The 19,833-nt window shown below is 45.0% G+C and overlaps 2 protein-coding genes across 2 annotated transcripts; one reads left to right on the top strand and one right to left on the bottom strand.

The window, feature by feature from the left end:
- Positions 1 to 18: 18 nt before the first annotated feature.
- LOC144121062 (ran-specific GTPase-activating protein-like) lies at positions 19 to 12,947 on the top strand. The gene is made up of 7 exons (XM_077653994.1): positions 19 to 162; positions 625 to 675; positions 2,709 to 2,815; positions 3,193 to 3,350; positions 7,558 to 7,686; positions 8,601 to 8,672; positions 10,577 to 12,947. The coding sequence occupies exons 1-7, from the start codon at positions 148 to 150 to the stop codon at positions 10,726 to 10,728; spliced, it is 684 nt and encodes a 227-aa protein (XP_077510120.1). The 5' UTR covers positions 19 to 147; the 3' UTR covers positions 10,729 to 12,947.
- A 4,356-nt stretch (positions 12,948 to 17,303) lies between these two features.
- Positions 17,304 to 19,435, bottom strand: LOC144121059 (endoplasmic reticulum resident protein 29-like). The gene is made up of 4 exons (XM_077653990.1): positions 19,204 to 19,435; positions 18,882 to 19,020; positions 18,603 to 18,764; positions 17,304 to 17,986 (listed from the first exon to the last, which is right to left on the bottom strand). The coding sequence occupies exons 1-4, from the start codon at positions 19,303 to 19,305 to the stop codon at positions 17,661 to 17,663; spliced, it is 729 nt and encodes a 242-aa protein (XP_077510116.1). The 5' UTR covers positions 19,306 to 19,435; the 3' UTR covers positions 17,304 to 17,660.
- Between the last annotated feature and the right edge of the window lie 398 nt (positions 19,436 to 19,833).

The raw sequence follows: 19,833 nt of genomic DNA, 5'->3' as shown, positions 1-19,833 counted from the left end.
TTATTCTTTGAGCGTCGTTGGAACTCTCTTGATGGGCGCTGTGTCCATTAACGGTGCATCGTCAAAACATTTTCTGCTGAGCGGGAAAGCTAGCAAGAATATTCGTAGGAGATCAGCCTTTTAGATCCATTTTAATCGCACGGAATAATGGGTGACGAACTCGTAAGTGTGCCTGTAAAAATCCCGCGTCGTTTATTGAACTTGTTTCAAGTGGTATTATTCGCCCTTATCGAAACCATGGGTCAAGAATGGCATTTATTTTTGATAGGCTTATACCTGTTGTTCTTTAAGAAAAAAAAATCATGTCTAAAGTGCGCTGCTAATGGTGATGTTTAAATGCATACAAATAGTTGCAGCCAGAGCTTTCTGCTTTTTCTCCGGTCTGCGAGACCGGTGCGAGTATCCGTCATGATTACTAAGGTGAAGAAGAAGGGTATCCGTCGTGTCGTCTGTATGCTTCGCAGTTCTGTAAATCGAGTTCGGCTTTTCGACCTTGCTAATTATTGACGCGATAACTTAGTCTATAATTTTGTGTAGCGTTTACTGATGGGCCCTTTGAAGTTGTTACGATCAGTGTTGCGTCGGTAGTCAAGGTAGTTGAGCTACTTTTTCTTCCCCGGACAGAATGACTCCGGTTGCCTGGAGAAAAGCCGGAATGACAGCGTCAGTGAACATGTAAGTCCTTTTTTGCTTAGAAAGCGGTCTTTGATGCACAGTTGCTTTGGGATTTTTATGTAGCTTTAAAATCTGGAGTTGCGCAGATAATAGATGCTTCGGTAGTTGTACTGTCCCCCTTCGGCTAGACAGAACCTAGAGTTCAGTCCAAACGTAGCATTTCCTGCCACTGCAGTTCGTTCGTACAGCCACTTTGGCGTTCGGGTGCTGATCACTAGGTCGCGGATTCGATCCCGGCCGCCGCGACCGTATCACCGTGTTTCGTGGTAGATGAAATACAGAAACGCTTGTGCGCGGTGCGATGTCGGAGCAAAATAAAGAACCCCAGGTGCACTAAATTAATCTGGAGCCTTCCACTACGGCTTCTCTCATAGCTCGTGCTGCTTTGGGACTTTGAACCCCACATCTTTACCGTTTACAGTTGTTCTTCCTGGACGTCTCCAAGCGTTTTTTTTTTTTTTCCAGAATGCATAGTGTTTCACCCATACAGAAAAATATAACTGCCGCTAGGAGCTCGATCTGGATCTTCCAGCAGACGATATCACAAAACATATCAATATTTGCTTCTACGTGGTTTTGTTTGATTCAGTTAGGTTCGTTGTCTTTAGTGAAATAAAGTGACAGTCACTCTTGAGTGTGGACTTAACTGAGAGCGATTTTGTTACGCTGGACGGAACACCAGCAGCAGTTCTTGTTCCATGCGGACAGAATTCTAGCCATAGCCAAAGCCGAAATGACAGTCACTGAGCGTGTCAGTCGTTTTTCACGTGTTTCTTGAAGGCAGACCAGTGGGTCATGTGCTTCGTAGAGCATGTTCTCTGCCTCGATAAGGGTAACTTCCGTTGTACAGAGGTGAATATGCTTGTCTGAGTACTTGAGCAGTGTGCTACGAAGCAAATGAGGTGAATTCTTAATGCAGCTGCTTTGCTAGGTGTAATGCGCTTGTGCCTGCATTGTTCATACGTCTATCCAGCTGCACTCGAGTGCAAGTATTTTCGGGGAAACCTTGTACCCGCTTTAAATTTCGCATCGTTTTCTTCGTAGAACGCCGCTCAAAGCGCTCTAGACAAATTCAGTAGCACAGACTTTTGAGTCGGTTGGTGAATGGCCCTTGTAAAAAAATATTTCCGCACAACAGATGAGGCTTGGGAGAGAAACACAGGCAAGTGCTTGTCTGTGTTTCTTTCCTGAGGCTTGTCTGTTCTGTGCAAAAATTACCTTGCAGTGATTGGTCTAGACAAGTGTGCTCACCTCTGTACCTGTTCTTTTGAACAGAAATAAATCCATGTTGAACTTGTTGCAAGAGGTCTCCTGCAGCATTTGGTTTTGTGACAACTATGGTCTGGTTTTTCTGTACCTCCAGCGTCTCCAGTCGCCCTGTTAAAAGAGTTGCCGCGGTGGCTCAGTGGTTATGGTGCTCAGTTGCTATCCAAAAGATCTGGGTAGAATCCTGGCCACGGCAGTCGCATTTCAATGAAGGTGAAATACTAGAGGCCCATGTATTGCGTGTTGTCAGTACACGTTAAAGAACGCCAGGTGATTGAAATTATCCAGAGCCCTCCACTACAGCGTCCCTCATAGCCCGAGTTGCCTTGGGAAGTTAAACCCCATAAAACCGAGCTAAATCCAAACCATCTTGTTAAAAGAAACAAATAGTTTAGTGTGTTAGTTAAGGTAAGGGGCTAAAGTTGCAGCTCTGATTTCTCAACTGTGCAAACACATGAAAAGAAATAAAGGTGTTGCCGAGTGTTTTCTTCTTCCTTTTCGTCTCCTGTTATCGCCGTTTCAAATGCAGAGCCTGCTCCAAGGTCTCTTGCAGCCTTTTCTTGTTATTGGTATCGCGCATTCGTGACAGCAGCTAAACTTTATAAGGGCAGCAAGTTTAATTCATTCCAGTATCGAAGATAAGTTTAACCATGTGTGTGTCAAAGTCGTCCTTCCCACTGACAGAAGTGTGGTAGCCTGCACTGCTTATGCAATGCAGGTGGTGAAGTTCAGTTTACTTGGCTTACATTTTGCCTTGTTTGCCATAGGAGGATGAACGTTCACACAGTCCAGACATCCACTTTGAGCCAGTCATGAAGTTGCCATTGATAGACGTGAAGACTCTTGAAGAAGATGAAGAGGTCCTCCTCCAGTTGTGAGTGCAGTGTTCTGTCTCTGCACGATAAGATCACACGCCGGCATTCATTCAAGCCAGCCAATGCATGTCTGGCATCAAGCCTGGTTTTAAGTGCTGCTTGTCTGTTGTTGATTCACATTGTTCACCTGTACCACCTTGTTGATATGCTCAGTTGCTCGGTAGTCATATCTCTCATTGCGTAAATCTGAGAAGCACTTTCCTAGGGAGGGCATTTTGTTTTTTCTTTTCACAATTTTCATTGTGTTATTCAGATAAACATTTGTGCCTCAATAAATTGTATAACTTGCTGGAGTGTACTTGGTCGATTTGCTCCCAGACTCTTTTCATCTAAAACAACTTGTAAAGACAGCATTGCATTCTCCTTTTCTACAAAGGCGAGGCAAGCTGTACCGGTATGTTACAACACCAGGCGAGCCACCAGAGTGGAAAGAGCGTGGCACGGGTGATGTGAAGATCCTCCGCAACAAGGCTGGTTATTGCCGCATTCTGATGCGCCGTGACAAGACCTTCAAAGTGTGCGCCAACCACTATGGTCAGTGCACTGCTTCCGTATTGTATGTTACCTGTGTGAGCACCTTGTGTGGGTAGCATTTTAAGCTTGGAGGTCAAATATTCCATGCCTTAAAGGGGCTATATTGGTATTGCATTTTTATGTGTGTTTATTAGCATATAATTGCAAGCACAAGTATAAAACCTGTCTGCTTCTCTGCACGCCACTAAGCCTTGCGCGGAAATTCCATTAGGTACAAACAAATATCCCAATTAAAGGCGCTTTCATCGTTGCGCACCATCCTTGTAGCATGTAGGAATCTGTGGATGCTGATTTTGAACTTTACCTACTGCAGTGGCGCAGTGACTGAGTTGTGCTGCTAGAGGGTATGGGGTCACAAAGCTTATTACTGCCTTTGGCAAGTGCATTTCACTAGGGGCTAAGTCATGAGAATACGTCTGTGCTGACATTTAAATGCAAATTTAATGACTGTAAGCACTGGCAGTTTAATCTGGAGCCCGGTCTTAGGCCATAGTGTATTTTTGGAATGTAAAAATAAGTTCACTTGAAGTTTTTGTGTGCTGATTGTAAATGTCTCACCGCTGTCTTACTGTTACACTACTGTTACACTACTGTTACATATAATGATTATCTGTATTATTTATTGTATTAATTCATCTACTGCGCATAATTTCACATTTGAAGTGGGTGCAAAGACAAAAAATGGTGTGTTTTAGCAAAAAAAAATTGCTGGTGGTTTAGCTCTGGTTAACCCTGGTCGAAAGTGAAAAGCTGCATCTCCCTGGCTACATTTGTGGTCAGGGACTGGCGGTTTCCATAGATAGCCATACTGACACACACACACAGTAGTAGGCATTTTTCTTTCTTAAACATCTTGCTTTCTTCCAAACGACATTAAAGGCACTCACACAAGACAGTATATATTTAATATAGCTTCGGTAATATTTACAACTGTAATATTTACAACTTATTATTGCTCATTGTATGTGGAGATATGAAACCAAATCTGGTTCCAAAGAAGCCAAACCCTGCAGATAATTTCAGAAAGCCAAATTGAAAAAGAAATTGGTTTTCTGGGGAAAGGATATGGCACAATGTGAGGTGTCATTTCCTTTTCTTAAAACCAATTTTCATTATACTTCCCTTAAGGGGCTACTCTACCCTGATATGTGAGACAGGCTTCATTTCCTTTCCTTAAAACCAACTTTAATTTCACTTTCCTTCCCTTACAGGGTGATCCCCTGTGAGGCAGGATTCTGGTGTGAGACAGGCCTCATTTCCTTTCCTTAAAACCAACTTTATTTCACTTTCCTTCCCTTACAGGGTGGTTTAGGTGCCCATGGAGATATGGGAGACAGGCTTCATTTCCTTTCCTTAAAACAAACTTTATTTCATTTTTCTTCCTTTATATGGGGGGGTTCAAAACAACCAAGATATGTGACAGGTGTAATTTCCTTTCCTTAAAATCAATTTCATTTCATTTTCCATCCCTTATGGACTGTGGGGTTGGGGTTGGGGTGGAGACAGACTGCAGGGTTGGGGTTGGTCTCCACAGACTGACACAGCAGGCGTCGCATCCCATGGCATGATCACACCTAGGGTTCTGCTGAACTGTCAAAGTGCACCGGTGTTTCATGCAGAACCCACTTTCATGACTTGCGCATGCATGCGATGTCAAAAGTCAAGGTCAAAGTCGAGATGGTTTAACAGCTGCTGGCGTTGCTGCTGTAGCTGAGGTCGTGTGTCGAACCTGACTACCACCAATTATGCTCATGGTTTGACCTCTACCTAAATTCAAGGTGAAACTTGCGGCCACCGTGACCTCTATCTACATTCATGGTCAAACTTGCGGTCCCGCTGACGGCTCGAAAAGTTGGCGTAGTGAAGCTTTTCGCTTAAAAAAAAAGGGGGGATCACCTTGTAAATCTAATGTTTCCATTTTGTAGATGCCTTGGGCTCAAATTTTGCCCAGTTCTCGAGTTGGCATTTTGCTTGTTCCGCTGTTCTAACTCTTAGATGCCCAAGGTGCGAAGGTATCGGAGAAAAAGATAACTGCCACATTACACAAGCTAATGTTGTCTGTGGATTCAAAGGGCAACAGTATGATAAAAAACCTCTTGAAAAAATGTGGTTGCGGCTTTCTTTGTGAAAAAGCTTGCCGCATTCATCAATTTTAGCAGCTCAACTCTACTTTGCATTTTAAAAAATGCGGTTGTGCAATTTTCGTTCGGTATCGTTTTAAATTTACACAGAAATCTCGGTACACGGGCGCTATTGCATTTCGCTTTCATCGAAATATGGTTATTTTTGCTGGGTTGTAACCTGTGATGTGAGTAGTTAAACACCATAGCCACCTCAGGTGTTTCTCGAATTTTTATGGTAACCTGTATACTTCTTTCCTTATACCACTTGCAGTGTAGAAAGGAACATGGAAGCCTGATGTTTTCATCCTGGCGTAATGGTAGGCTGTTGATCACAAAAGACAACATGGTGAAAGTTTTCTGTCCTCCAGAGGTTCCACTCTATATTTAAAATAGTATTCTATTCCTTTACAGTACTGAGATCAAGGTACAGCTGTCACTCATTTCTTCCCCCCATGTAGGGCTGAGAAGATTGGGAGCTTTTCTGATGTATGAAGAAGTGGCATGCTGTCAGTGTCGTGGGCAGCATTTGCCTGTCTTCGGTGCTTATTATGGACATGAATGGGTCGAGCATTGAAGTTTAACTGCTGTGATGCGAATTCTAGTGTTTATTGATCAGTTTCTTGGTGACAAAAACTGCTTTTCTGTCAATACTAATGGGGGAAATAACTGCGAGTTAGGCGCCATTGTTGGACTGCATTAAGGAGTTAAAGTGCGCAGGGATTGAGTTTGTAATCAACTTAACGGCCACCTGACCAGGTTAAAACGTGTTAAATAAACAAGCTTAGTGCATAGATCAGGCCGCGATGATCACCTTGTTGAGAATGAACAATGCTGCACATATGGGCATTAACTCAACGCTATTGCATCATACCCTTAAGGCAGGGCTTAAGTGACACCTCCAAATTTTTTTTGATGTGCTAGCATTGCTGGCCGCGGTGAGCGATTTCAGCGATGTGTGTGCATCACACAAACAGGACAAAATCCCAGAAATAAAGTGCCACGGGTCGGATTTGAATCCATGAATTTCTCATGGGAAGTGAGTATGATGGAACTTCATAGCCACGACGAGTGCTGCCGTGTTACATGATGTATGGAAATGAACACAGTCTGTGCGGCAAGGCAGCAGCAATGGCGGCAGAACTCTCCTTGACGTCATTTAGGCTGCATGAGCGAACAGAAGGCGGATAACGTATACAAACTTTACCTCCGTTGACATCATGGAAAGTTACTTTGCGCTCACCCATAAAATCTCCGCGAGTCGCCCTATTCATGTCGGCCTCGTGCAAAACATGGGCCAGGCAAAGTAAAAGAACAAATTTAAAAAATAGAATAAAAATAGAAGGCTTTTGCGGTGGTTTGAAAAATAACCAAGCAGTCTAGTCACTAGTGGGGTGAACTGCTTGCTAGCACTTTCAAACATTGCTGTTGCAGAGCATGACCTGTCATTTTTTTTCGTACTGTGGTGATGTCTGCACTAATTTTCCTGAAAGCCTGGCTTTCACCGCAGTTGTGTATATTGCTTCTTCAAACAAAAACCTCAGCACATAGAAAACTGGATAGGTCTTCATAAAGTCATCCATTTAAAATAAGTATAAACAGAAACAGTGTTGTGGTCACTGCTCTTGAGCAGAGCTGCTATGCAACCGCAGTGATAAAGCAAGAAATGAATTACTGAATTTGGTGTGTTTTGGTTGTGTTGCACGTGTCGCAATTTTAACAACTGGCCCAGCGACGCTTGGTGTTGCACCTGAGCGCTACAACTGCTTCCACCGCTTCGGCCAGTCGTTGCGTAGCTTCCGGTACTCAGTCCACGCAAGGGTCGAAGTTAAAATGTGGACACCAGTTGATGATGTTCTGGCATTGTTCTTTCTGGGTCATTGTTCTGTAAGTGACAGCGGAAGGATAAAATGGCCCTGAAACACGTTTCGTAAGCATGGGCGTTGAACTTTTTTTTTTTTTCTTTGCGCCGTCATCCATTATGCTTTGTCTTCCTGTTCTTCTCGGGTAGGGGGGACGTGCTAGTTTTTTACCTGTGGGTATTGCCTCTCTTAGCCTGGAGTGCATTTACTCTCGTGCTTTTGCAGTGAGCGCCAGCATGGAGCTTAAGCCAAGCCACGGCAGTGACAAGGCTTGGGTATGGAGCACGCTGGCCGACTTTGCAGATGAGGAGCCGAAACCAGAACTGCTTGCACTGCGGTTTGGAAGCGTGGAGAGTAAGCCTCTTTTTGGTCACCTTGTCTTCTTTCTCTCTCTATTTTCTTGACCCTTTTATGGCCGGATTTTTTTTTTTTTCGAAAAAAAAAACTTTCAGATGGTCTTGATTATTTTGTTGCCAGTATCACCGAGAACTGCAAGAACGTTTAGTAGTGTTGAAGAGTGTGGCAGTCCTTGGATCTTGGCTCTGTGCACAGTGCCTTGTCACAGTCTGCACTCATAAAACGAGTGTCTGTTCTCCGCTTGGGGTGCTGAGTTGTGTTGGTGCACATGACACCTTCGCTGCACCTTCGGCAGAGGTCTGGGCACTCAGTAAACCAGGAGAGTGATAACACCCCGCAAGTGTTGGTAACAGGCAAACCAAGTCGAAACCAGGTCAAAATTCTTTTTCTCCGCATGAAAGTAGCATAAGCAATACTCTTAACACTTCTTGTGAGTCCAAGGTAGTGACAGCACCTGCCAGTGAGCATGTATTGTCAGCATTGGCGCAGTATTTCAAACCTAAAGCCTGAACCGTTCCGTACAGTGAAAACCCTGCGGGACAGAAATTGGCCACCATTTGTGAATGACAAATACCATCAAAAGGTTAATGGAAGATTACAGGTGCATTTGATCTTGCACTGAAGGGACTGCATTACGACTATTGGAAAATTCCCGATAGCCCTTTGTGAATGGGTCGTGTCTTTAGTTATTATGTGCCGTAAACAAAGTTGTCAACCTGTTAGGTCACTTTGTTCTGAGGTATGTCTGCATATTGTGCTAGCGTATTTTTTTTACGTTGCAGCCTGAGCTATATTTTTCATTAATTTGAGCTCATGTCTGTGTGAAATGTCATTTTTTTTTTTTTACCAAAAGAGGCATGAATGCTGGTATGTTGGATACAGTAAGCTTCACTGTGCTTTTGTTTCCCCAGATGCCCAGAAATTCAAGGAGAAGTTTGACGAAGCGAAGAAGATGCAAGTGCAGACAATCAAGGAGGGCAAACGTGCGTACGACTACGTATCTTTGAAGAAAGATTGTGTGATGAGTCGTTGCAGACTGCATGTTTTTCATTTGGCTTATGGTATGAAGTTCAAAACATGCTATATGCAACATGATGCTATGCACATGCTACAAGACTAAATGTGGCAATGCTTTTGACCTGCTTTGTCTGCCGTGCAGGAGTTTGCAGGTTCAGTTGTGTACATGGCAGCCTCATCCTCATGGAGTCAAAGTGTAGAGATGCCTATGTACCGAGGTTTCAGTGCATGTTAAAGAAAAGCAGGATGGGCAGTCATAATCTGGAAGCCTCCACAGTGGTGTGAACCTGTAGGACAAACAATGCCACCTTCGGCCATTCATTTGATTGTCCATTGAAGCGGTTTCAATGCCTGTTTGTGCTGGATACATGCCAAAATTAACGATTGAGCTACTTTAAGTAGACTTGGAGCCATAGATAGAGTTTGGCTGTTGGCCATGGTTGGTCAGGGAGCAAGAATACATGGCTTTGTGAGAAAAGGGAAGGTATGCTAATTGCAAGTGCGATACAGTTTTACCTTCCGGTCCTGGCAAACCTGAAACTACTCTGGAACCCTCCAGTATGTCGTGCCTCAAAAGCGTACTGTATTTACACGATTGTAAGTCGACCTATTTCTCACAATTTGAGAATCCGTAGTGGGGGGGTCAACTTAAAATCGAAACCAAAGCATTGCACTATAAATAAAGGAGAGTCAAACGAGATATCAGGCATGCTACAGCATGGTTGCATTTTTGCTGCGCGGCTCCGTCGCATCGCTCTTGGTGCTGGCCTTGAGAAGCTGCTATGTCAACGCGCAGAACCAGCATCCCCACCCCACGCGAGGCAGCCGATGGTCGCTGTCGATAAGCAGCAAACCTGAATCAGCCCACTCGCCACACGTGGCCGCAAATTGCGTCTGCTGATAAGCGGCAGCGGGCTGATAACGCATTCACGTTCTACTCTTAATAGGCTTCGTCCAAGTTTTTTTTGTTTACTTTCAACCACGCACTCGGCGCTCAAGGGAGCGTCGATAGTTGATGGAAGGGCCACTCTTCCAATCACGGCAGCACTGCCACTCGGAATCGCAGCGGCACCGGGGAGTGTCGATAGCCGACGGAAGAGCCTGCGCCGATCACGTGTAGTTTCTCTTTGGCTCTGACGCATGTGACTACTCCTGGCTGCGTTTCACAAGTTTTTAATGTAGTGCTTTGGCTCTGACGCATGTGACTACTCCTGGCTGCGTTTCACAAGTATTTAATATAGTGCTTTGTCATTCGTCCCTTGTGCTCCGGGTTCGGCAAGTGACCGGCACTTGTTCACTGCTACATTCAAGATGGCGGCCATTCTTTCCGCTGAAGAAACGAACTGCGCTCCTGGCGGCAAGTTCGACATTCGCATCGGGTGATACAGGTGTGGCAGCTGCAGCGAGGCAAAATTTTCAGCTGTTTCCCGCAATGTCGTGATGTGGCTGTTTGCTAAGTGCGGGATTTCGCTGCATGACGATGTTAGAACGATGAGACGGGACCGCATTAGCGATCACTCCGGCAGCGCTAGTGAGGACCATGTCGCAAGTGTGGACGAGTAGTCCAGTGACTAATACATTTTCGTTTTGGAATGTGCCCACGGGCTCCTGCGCGCTGCAGCCGATAGCAGCTGGTATTAAGCAAAGGCCGCAGGATAGTGCTATCGTTTTATGTTATTTAAGGCGAAGCGTAAACGACCTCCAAGTTTTTTTTTTTTTTTCCAGAAATGTGATGTGGGAGGGTCGACTTACAGTCATGTAAATATGGTACTGCGCGACTTTGGCACGTAAAGACCTATTACAAAAGAGCTTGTGAACTGCTTTCAGTGGCGGTGCGACCTAGAAATTTTTGTTGCACACTTGCTTGCAGTAGCGGCTGCCGAGTCTGAAGCGCCCACGAAAGAGCTCGAGTCGTTGGCCATCAAAGACGAGGGAAAGGAGGCCAAGGACGAGGAAGAAAAGAGCAGCACCGCAGTGCCCGAGAGCCCCTCAGGAGACGCAGCGGAGTCACCCAAGCAGTGAATGGGGCAGCAGAAGGCAGCTCAGTGTCTTGTTAAGCCGTGTGCTCACACTGTGGTCAACTTCGACTTTCGCCTTTTCCTCATTGCAGGGACCATGTTCGCACTTCTCACGTGGCCGGCAAAGGTACATTGGGCTCATTACACAAAGCCTCGAAACCCCCTGAAACTGTGGCAGGCCTACGTGCTCCCATTTCATTGGCTGAGGCAGCTGTATAGTGTGCTGCCAGACAGTTCCTATCTCACAAAGAGTGAATGTGTGACGGATGGTGTTCGGGAAATTGGACTGGGGTAGGATACAGTGTTCAAGTCTGCCTTATGTGCTGCTGTCGCATGTCTCATTTGGCAGTGCTGCCCACAGACGTTGTTGCCTTAATGAGTTCACTGGCTGCTGCTAAAGGTCCTTACTGCTGATAGGCTTGTTTGTCTGAAAGAGAAAACTTGTTTTTACGGTAGAGCCATATCTGGGCTCTTTGTAAACATATTTCGCTAGAAGTGTCTATAGCGGAGTGCTTGTGTTAACAACAGCTGATCTTGTACACAGCTGTTTGTCTTGGTAATTTTGCTCGCTAAAAATGTTTGGAAGCAGTGTATTTCATGATTACTGGACTTGCATTCAAGGCTGCTGCCATGCTCTTAGAGCTCACTTTTGTGCTTATGGAAAATCTATGTGGTGTCAACAGTCTTCCTTGCATGATTGTGCAGGTGGAACCTGAAAGGCTAGCTATTTCTATTTCACCTACTGAATGTAGGAGACTTCCAACTTGTGTGGTCAATTCTTCAGAAGTACTTTTTTTCCTCTGTCGCCGCATTTTTCATGTAGTGTTATGGTTTTGGACGCTTAATTTATGTATGCGCACATTATCGTTGCAAATGGTAGTTGTGATTGCAATGTGGTTCACCTCACTTTGCACAAACAAGAAGACAACACATGCACAAAAAAGCTTAATGACTCGACCAATTTGGTAATTGCAGTCTTATTATCCATGGACTGGGTTCGGCTCATCTCGCATGTATGTTTGCTGCCCATGGTCTTCTTGTCTGACTTCACTGTTAGACATGGCCGCTGAATGCCCCAACATGTATTTTGTAATGTGAGGTGTGCCTGTTTAATGGTTATTGGTGCGTACACCTGTGGGAACGATGAACGTTGGCTGGAAGTGACTGGGCCCTTTTTTTCGTGTGGTCAACACAGTTTCTTTTGCCGCCAAGTTTGTGAATATGTATTCAGAGGAGATGTCTAGGTTGTGTTGCTGCGTTTTCATGTGTGCATGTGAGCTGGTAGTGTGGCATGTCTGCCGGCAGGCTTTGAGAGTGACTGTTCTAATTGTGCCTGTAACTAATGAGTGTGGCTTTGTACGTACACCATCACATGATGTAAAGACTCCAGTAGGTCTCACCTACGTGCAGTTTTAGCTGGCACTTGGCTGAAAGTAAAGGTTATGGGTCATCATTGCCTCTGCTATCAATGTTTGTTTTTCTGGAAGTGCTTGCAGAGAATAGGCCATGTGCTCTTGCAAGCGCTAGCTAAAGGAAAGTGTTGCCAACTAACTGACTCTTGTTTAAGGTGTTGTGCTTGGTCACTTCAGGGTTGCTTTTTTTTCTTCCTTTCTGATTGGGTACCCTGGGCCAACGCGCTGAGGCTGGACATAGTTTTTTTGCATCCACTAGTATTATCATGGCGCTGCTTAACTGCTTGGCTTTTGGAAAAGTTTATGAAGGGACAACCTTCTTCTTATTTGACTTGTGTGCGGACTCAAGTGCACGTATGCAATGGGATAAAAAAGACTGTATGGAGGGCATGTGTATAAATTGCCTTCTGTAATCTTTTTATTGCATTGTGGTCATAATATTCCACTAGGATGACCAAGTAGCGAACTTATATGCTTTCCAGAAAAATGTGCACGCTTATTTTGCAGATCATCGGTGGTTTCAGTGTTGTCACGTTCTTAGGTTTTGTGAGCAGGTGCTAGGCCCTTGTGTTACTTTATCCTGGTTAAACACTGCAGGTTACTGAAGCATATTCTTGCAAAAATAATAATAAAGGAAATGGGTGCCGAAAGTGGGTGGGCATTTTGGGAAAGGACTCAGCAGAGCTGTCAACAAATCTTCGACATGAGGGTTTGGGCATCTGCCTTTCTTCCGTTTCGCTGTATATACCATGGCACATAGTCTGCAGAAGACAATGTATTTGGTGAGCAAATATTAAAATCTCCTCACAAATTTTGTCTTGCTGTGTGGTGACATGCAGCAGGGTTTTGCTGCTAGCATTGGCATTCTGAAATGTCAGGAGGCCGCTGGTTTTGGAGCCACCTACACTATTTTATTTTTGAGCAAAACGATGGAATTAGCCAGGTTTCCTATTATTTTTACAGTAAAAGCTCAATTCGAACTTCAAGGGACTGGAAAAATTGTTTGAATTGTCCGAAAGTTTGAATTGTCGAATAACCCCGAAGAAACTAAGAACCGCTTGCATCATAGTAATTTTATTTGGTGAAAGACGTACTGGGCAATAGTTCGTTGCTTTTGAGATGAGAACGGCGCGACAACGGCTACTTTTAGTGGTCACCTTCCACCGCCGCCACGTTGCACACCTCACAAGCGGCAGCGTTGCATGTGAGGAGGCTTCACTGCACAAACTGCGAACGGCGCATGTCTAGTGCGCAGGTTCGGCGCAGTGGAAGAATGGAGGAACTACGGACGGAAACGAAAAAAAAAAAATTTGGCGGTGGTTTAGCTCTGGTTAAACCTGGAGTGACGCGACAGCTACAGCTGGCTGAGTGGATCTTGGTCACGTGATCAGCCACGGCGCCGCGCCGCTGGCAGCTGCCCCGCACCACGTGACAGCATGCGCCACACTAAAGGCTTGAAATGCTACCGTAATGTATGTAGCTGTCACTACAAAAAGGGAATAGGTATACTAGTGAGATTCGCCAATCTCCACCCAAAAGGGTGCACGGCTGGGCTTGGCTGGTTAGCTGGTGAGAGCTCGAGGGCATAAAGCGAAACCGTAACTATGCAGCTGCCCTTGAGGCGTCATACTTGCGCTAGCAACGCTGCAGCATGGAATTTAGGTTTGTGTAGGGCTGTTTGGATGATCGCTTGCCGCGCCGATCGTGCCTAGACGCGGCCTCCTTTCAGGAGCCCGATCGAATTAGCCAGTGTGAGTTGGCAGTTCGAATTAACAGGATTCGCTTTTTCTAATGCATAATTCTGTTGCTGTTCAGTGGTCCGAAATCATTGAAAAATTGTTTGCAAATACAACAAACTAGTTGTAAAAGTAGGAAAATTTTGAAGTGAATTGAATACAAATGTGGTAGAGCCTTGTCTAGTGAACCAACGGTAACTAAGCGATATGGTTTAACTGCATTTTTTTGTATAAGCAGTCTCCTTCCAAAAAATTAGCAAGATTTCTTCAAGATGATGTAAAGTTCATTCATGAGAATGCGGAAAAAGTTTAACCATAAAGGCACCTGATGTAGTGCATGGAAAAAGCTCCCAAAGCCGCTGCAACCCAGAAGCCAAAAAATGATGAAATCCTATGAGTTTCAGCATGCTTGCATGTTATCGCTAGGTATCGCGTGTTCAACCCGAAACCTCCCAGAATGTGACAATTAAGCGCTTTGCCCTCTGTACATGTGCTCAAAATAATTGCCATGCACGTTGCGTGCTGTCATTCACTAGAGCTGACAGCCCTCGGCACTTTACAATGGCTAAAATGTCATGTCGTCCTATGCCTGGTACAACCAAGTACTATACAGATGCCACCTTATTATTTTTCTTTTTATAATCTCGAGTCTGTTCACATGCATGTACAAGTGCTCTGTGATCAACTAGCTCTTGGTCCATAATTTCGGTGCTATGTGCTCTCTCTGCATGATGGAAATGGGAGCACCTGTTGTTGGAGTTTGCATGGAAGACAGTTCATCCAAGGGCGAAACAAAAAAATTAGTTGTTAAACTCTTCCAAGCCTCGTATCCACGTCGATGCATCCACTGATCTTACAAATTGGGAACAGGAAACTGCTGCTGTATGTGTAAGGTGTATGTTTTCGGAGTTTTTTTAACCATTTTACATGGCTTTTGTTCTGCAGAAAATTCATCGATGGCGACGGCGCGAGTGAAAAATTCGGGTTAATCTGGATTTTAAATTAGTGGTTGGTTGCGAAAAGTTGCTCGGGAAAGGCAACCTGGGTATCTCAATGCCCATAGAGGTATCAGCTCTCAATATCCATAGAGGTACTACAGAGAGAAACTCTATGCGCAAGACCCACCGATGGCAGTACCTGCCATCACAGGGCAGTGGCACATCACTTAACTGATACACCACTGCGCCAGGAGTGGTATGACTCCCAGCAATCTATGAATGTTAAGTAGAAATAGATTAGTTCCACATACGTTTATACGAGAATGTAGGCAGAACCTGGCCGGCAGCGGAGGAGTACTTGCGCGGGAATGACCTCTAATGGTACCGCATTATACGCTTAAGGATAGATTTATTTGAATACAAAGACAGCTCTAACAGTTAATTGGTATTTAAAGATGCACCAACTGCCTAAAATTTCCCTTTCACTGCAGTAAAAGGGGCTCTGAAAGAGGATCATAAGAAAGGTATTTTATTCCTGGGGTGTTAGACTGCGCTTCACGAATGGCCTCAAGGAAGAATTTTTTAATGCTTTTTGTGGAAGCTGGGTTAGTCACAGTCAAAATTCGAATTTCAGCGGCTTCGTGCCTTTCCCTCTCATCACTTTGGCGGCCCCACCGGCAACGCACTCGGGAATTCCCCAGGTATCCCCGGGGGCCGGACCTTCCTGACCTGCTGGAGGTACGCACTGTTGACTGCCCGCGGCCATGGTAGCTGCTAGACGTCTGAATCTCTGAACAGATTTAGGCGGCCACGTGCGACGGAGGGTGCGAGCATGAGAAAGTCACCAGAGAGAACGTGGAAAACTTTTGCACGCGGTTGTGGGTTCTCTGTTGCATGCAGAAGTGTATTATCTGGCTCGGGTGTTCATGATGAGAGAATGTAGTCATTGAGCAAGTTTGTGCACTCTTCAGGTGTTTCAGAGCTCCTTTAAACGTTATGTGATGGTGAAAGAATGCATAACGCATAAAGAGGCCCCCCAGCTGCTGAAGGGACCCATAATGTGTACCTTGAAGTTTTTGGGTATCAGTTTTCGTTTTATGCTGCACGAAATTCAGTTTATTCGATGCCAAAAAACTAGTAGATTAAGTGCGCAATGAGGAAAGATGGGCTAGCTGTAGCAATTTCGTGCACTAGGATGATGCTGTTTCCGCAATGTCCCCCACGTCTTGCATTTGAAAACACAAGTGCTCTGGTGCTAAGCAGGAAACATCTTTTTGCATTACCTGTTTTGAGCAATAACCCATGCCTCACACAGATTTTAAATATCACAAGCTCGGAGCAGTTCAGGAACCAAAGAGTTGAAGAATTCGTAACTTTTTGGCACTGCTACCTAGCTGTGGCTAAGCAGTGGGGCTGGAGAATGAAATAATGTGAGGGAACTGCAGAATACCTGCGAGCCATCCTAGGGCCAAATTATGGAACTCTCTCAATCTGAAAACGGCCTCAATACATTCTCAAAGCCCCACTTATATTGATTGGTTGTGACCACCGTCAACGCATGGTCAGGGCTGACCAATAGGAGCAGGGCTTTGAGACAGTCTCCAGATTGACTGTTCCGCAGTGCAGCCAATGGCACCAGGTCCAAATCATAAACCTGAATCGAAAGATGGAAGTGTCTCAAATATCATAGACTTGGGAGCTACTGTTCACTCGTTATGCAAAAAAAATGTTTCCTGCTTAGCACCAGAGCACTTGCGTTATCGAACGCAAGATGCGAGGGATGTTAAGGAAGCAGAGAGAACGTGCAATGTGTGCTCCACTTTTCATTACCAAGAGAAGGCCATTTTTGGTGCAGTTTATTACACCCAATGTTTCACCATATGTGATTGTTCAAAAGTACTAAACATCAAATAACTGCATTCCTAGCCAATTTTATTTCAGCACTGAAGTGTGCAAGTGAAAACAAAAGTTTACATGTGTTAACAGTAGCAGAGCATTCTTAGAATACACTGAAATCTGCAAGCAGCACAGAGTGCTGGAACTACCAGTGAAATAACGATAAAAATGCTTTGCTTGAAAGGCGAATGACCAGATTCTGCACTGAACCATCGTCAATGTTGCATAAAAGGTGCTAAACAATGTTGACAGCATTCCGCTCAAATTTTGTAATCGTGCTTAGGTTAGCAAGAATTTTTGAAATCTCTCAAAAGGCACGCTTACAGCTGCAGTATGTCCATAGATACTGTTAAGTGTCATAAAAATGGGAAAAAGACTTAAGAGTTTATGGAAGGAGCCGAAGCTTTGCGTGCCAAGCTGAGAGTCTGAACCTAATGCACTTCTACAGCAGGATGTGTAGCAGCTGTGTTGTACAACAGGAAATGCAGGTACCATCACGTCGAAACATTTGTTTCATGTCAACAGCAATAAACCTAGCCTGCAGCTGCGGTGAAACCACAGCTCCTAAAAAGCAGGGATAAAGAAAGGATACAAAGCTTGAACAAGAAACCTTTTATTTGTTTTTGCCTGAAAAACATTTGTCCGTTGCTTGTGATGATGAAAAAAAATGACTCGAATTCACAAATTTTACAAAAAGGAGGTTGATTGAACAAAACCAACATGCACTCCCTCAACTGGCAGGGTGTGCAAAAACAACTAGACTAGCAGCCACTGAGAAAAAGAGACCGGAGGGAAAAGAAGAGAATACTCCCCTTTCAGGAGAGATAATGACAAGAGTTTCCAAACCCTCAAATGTTCATGACTGTCACTGGATGAAAAGAGTCCACCAATTGTGAAGTAATGACATGTAAAATGGTGCAAAAAAATACCCATGGTGTACGATGTACTACCTTCTCATAACTCGTCCTTGACAAAAGAACCGATGATGTTAAGACGACCCTGCAGTTCCTCCTTTTTGGCAGGAGTGATCTTTCCGTTGCGGATGTTTTTCACTCGCTCCGTCTCACTGTCAATAAAGCCCTTGCCCCTCTCGAGGACCTTCTGCATCATCTTGATGTAGACATCGGCAGACTTCTTGTCGGCGTCCTTCTCAAGAGACTCCTGAAGTTTCTTGGCCTCTGATAGAATACCTTCCTGCTTGGTCTTGTCTTCTTCCTTCATAAACTTGGCAGCCAGTTCATCAAACTGTGGTAGGCAGTGCTTCAGCTGCAACTTGATGCCTGCACACGCAAGTATAAATTCGTGTTCAGCACAAGAGGATAACGATGGCATCCAACAATGAACGTTATGCGATACAACATTAATGAAAAAACGTTACGGCAGTGTTTGCGTGCAAGCAGCAGAGGCGAAAATTCAGGACAGGATCTATCAAAAAGTGACCCCACAGGAATGAGACAAGCTGCCAGAAAGAATGTAGGAAAAAGAGCTGTGTCCTGTTCTTTCTGACATTGAAGTGTGTGCTAACAGCCCTCGGTGTTAAGAATATAAACTTCCTTGCCAAAGTTGCGTTCCATACATTCTGGAATACATAACTGCCACAGTCTTCAAAGCTCATGCCCAATTTAAAACTGCCTACACAGCCACTGCACTGAAAGCGCTTTGAAGTTCTTTTGCAATGCAGTGCCAGCATAAGTGCCAAATAAGCACCCACATGTTCTGTACTCAGTAGCCCCCACTGCAGACCTCGATTGGACATATGTGCCGGCTACGAAAATTAGGTGCACCGCTCCTGATCGAGCGACGTATCTAAGCGCTGGCAGCCATACAACCCCAAAAACGAGGCCTTGCAGGTGAAAGCAGGATCACGTTCTTTGCGCAGCAGATGTGCGGTCTTACCTGTGTTTTTCTTGACGAAGGCCTTGATCTCGTCCGCCTTGAAGTCTCCCTTGAAAGTCACCGGCTCGTCCTGACCGCTGATAAACAGCTTCAGCACGGGGAAGTCGTCCTTCTTGACACCGAACCGCTCGGCGAGGTCCGAGTTTTCCTTGTCACCGTAATCTGCGAGCAAGGAAGAACAACAATCAGCCAACAAGCTCTTCGCGCTGCACTGCTTCCTGGGCGGGGGACCTGCACACAGGAGACGGCGGCAAAGGGCGAGAGCGACAGGTTTCCTACCTTGCACACCAACTTCGGCGACCAGGAAATCTGGAGTGTTCTGGGACTCCTCGGCAACCTTCACAAACTCATCGTGCTTCTCTCCGTAAGGGTAGGTGACATCAAACTTGACCAGGGTTACCTTGAACTTGGGGACGATCTAGAATGGCAAGGAACAGCAGAAGCCTCAGATGGGTAAAATGCACTGGACTCCGTTGCGACTCCCTGATTAGGTGCTGAAGCCTCTAGCAGGCCCTCACCCTTATCTCTAACAGCACCTCGCCTCTAATGAGCAACGGCGGCGGATGGCCATCGATGCTCAATTTGCTCGAGGAGCACATACCTTGTCGAATGTAGACGTCAGCAGGGGAACACTGCCCTTTGTGTTTGAGGCATAAGCGGTGCTAGCAAGAGCCACAAGGAAGAGGATAGACTTCAGCCACATACTGAACACACACGCAGGTCCGTAGGCGCGAACAGAACTGAATCGAAGCGAATCAATCGCAGACTGAATATCACAGGACCCGTCCCGTGGAACAAACTCAGCCGTCTTTGCTGTACCTCGGCGATTGGTCTACAGACAGAAACGTCGCGTGATTTGATTGGCCAGAGTAGCCCAAAGTCACATGCTCTTGATGGCATTGGCAATGTGGGTTTGATTAATATTTTTGTTTGTATTTCGCTCACTATTCATTAACCGTGTTGATTTTGCGAAAGTATTGATTCTTTCATTTTAATAAGGCTCCATACACATTAAACACAGCGCGTTTTGGACATTGGTTACATTACTTGTAGTTCGTCCGAGTAATTCGTTAGCACGTAAAAATGCCAAAGCTAAGTGACTATGTGTCAGTATTGAGACTGCAAATGAATCTTACTAATAAAACGTACAGAAAACACGCATAAGCCTTGTTAATTTAATGCGAATTATGCTGAAAGCAGGCAAACGCAAACTGTCTTATCTAACCAATCA

The sequence above is a fragment of the Amblyomma americanum genome, chromosome 2 (assembly GCF_052857255.1).
Source record: "Amblyomma americanum isolate KBUSLIRL-KWMA chromosome 2, ASM5285725v1, whole genome shotgun sequence".
Lineage (NCBI taxonomy): Eukaryota > Metazoa > Arthropoda > Arachnida > Ixodida > Ixodidae > Amblyomma > Amblyomma americanum.
The sequence above is the reverse complement of the archived record's forward strand: the minus strand, read 5'-3'. Positions and strand labels throughout refer to the sequence as shown.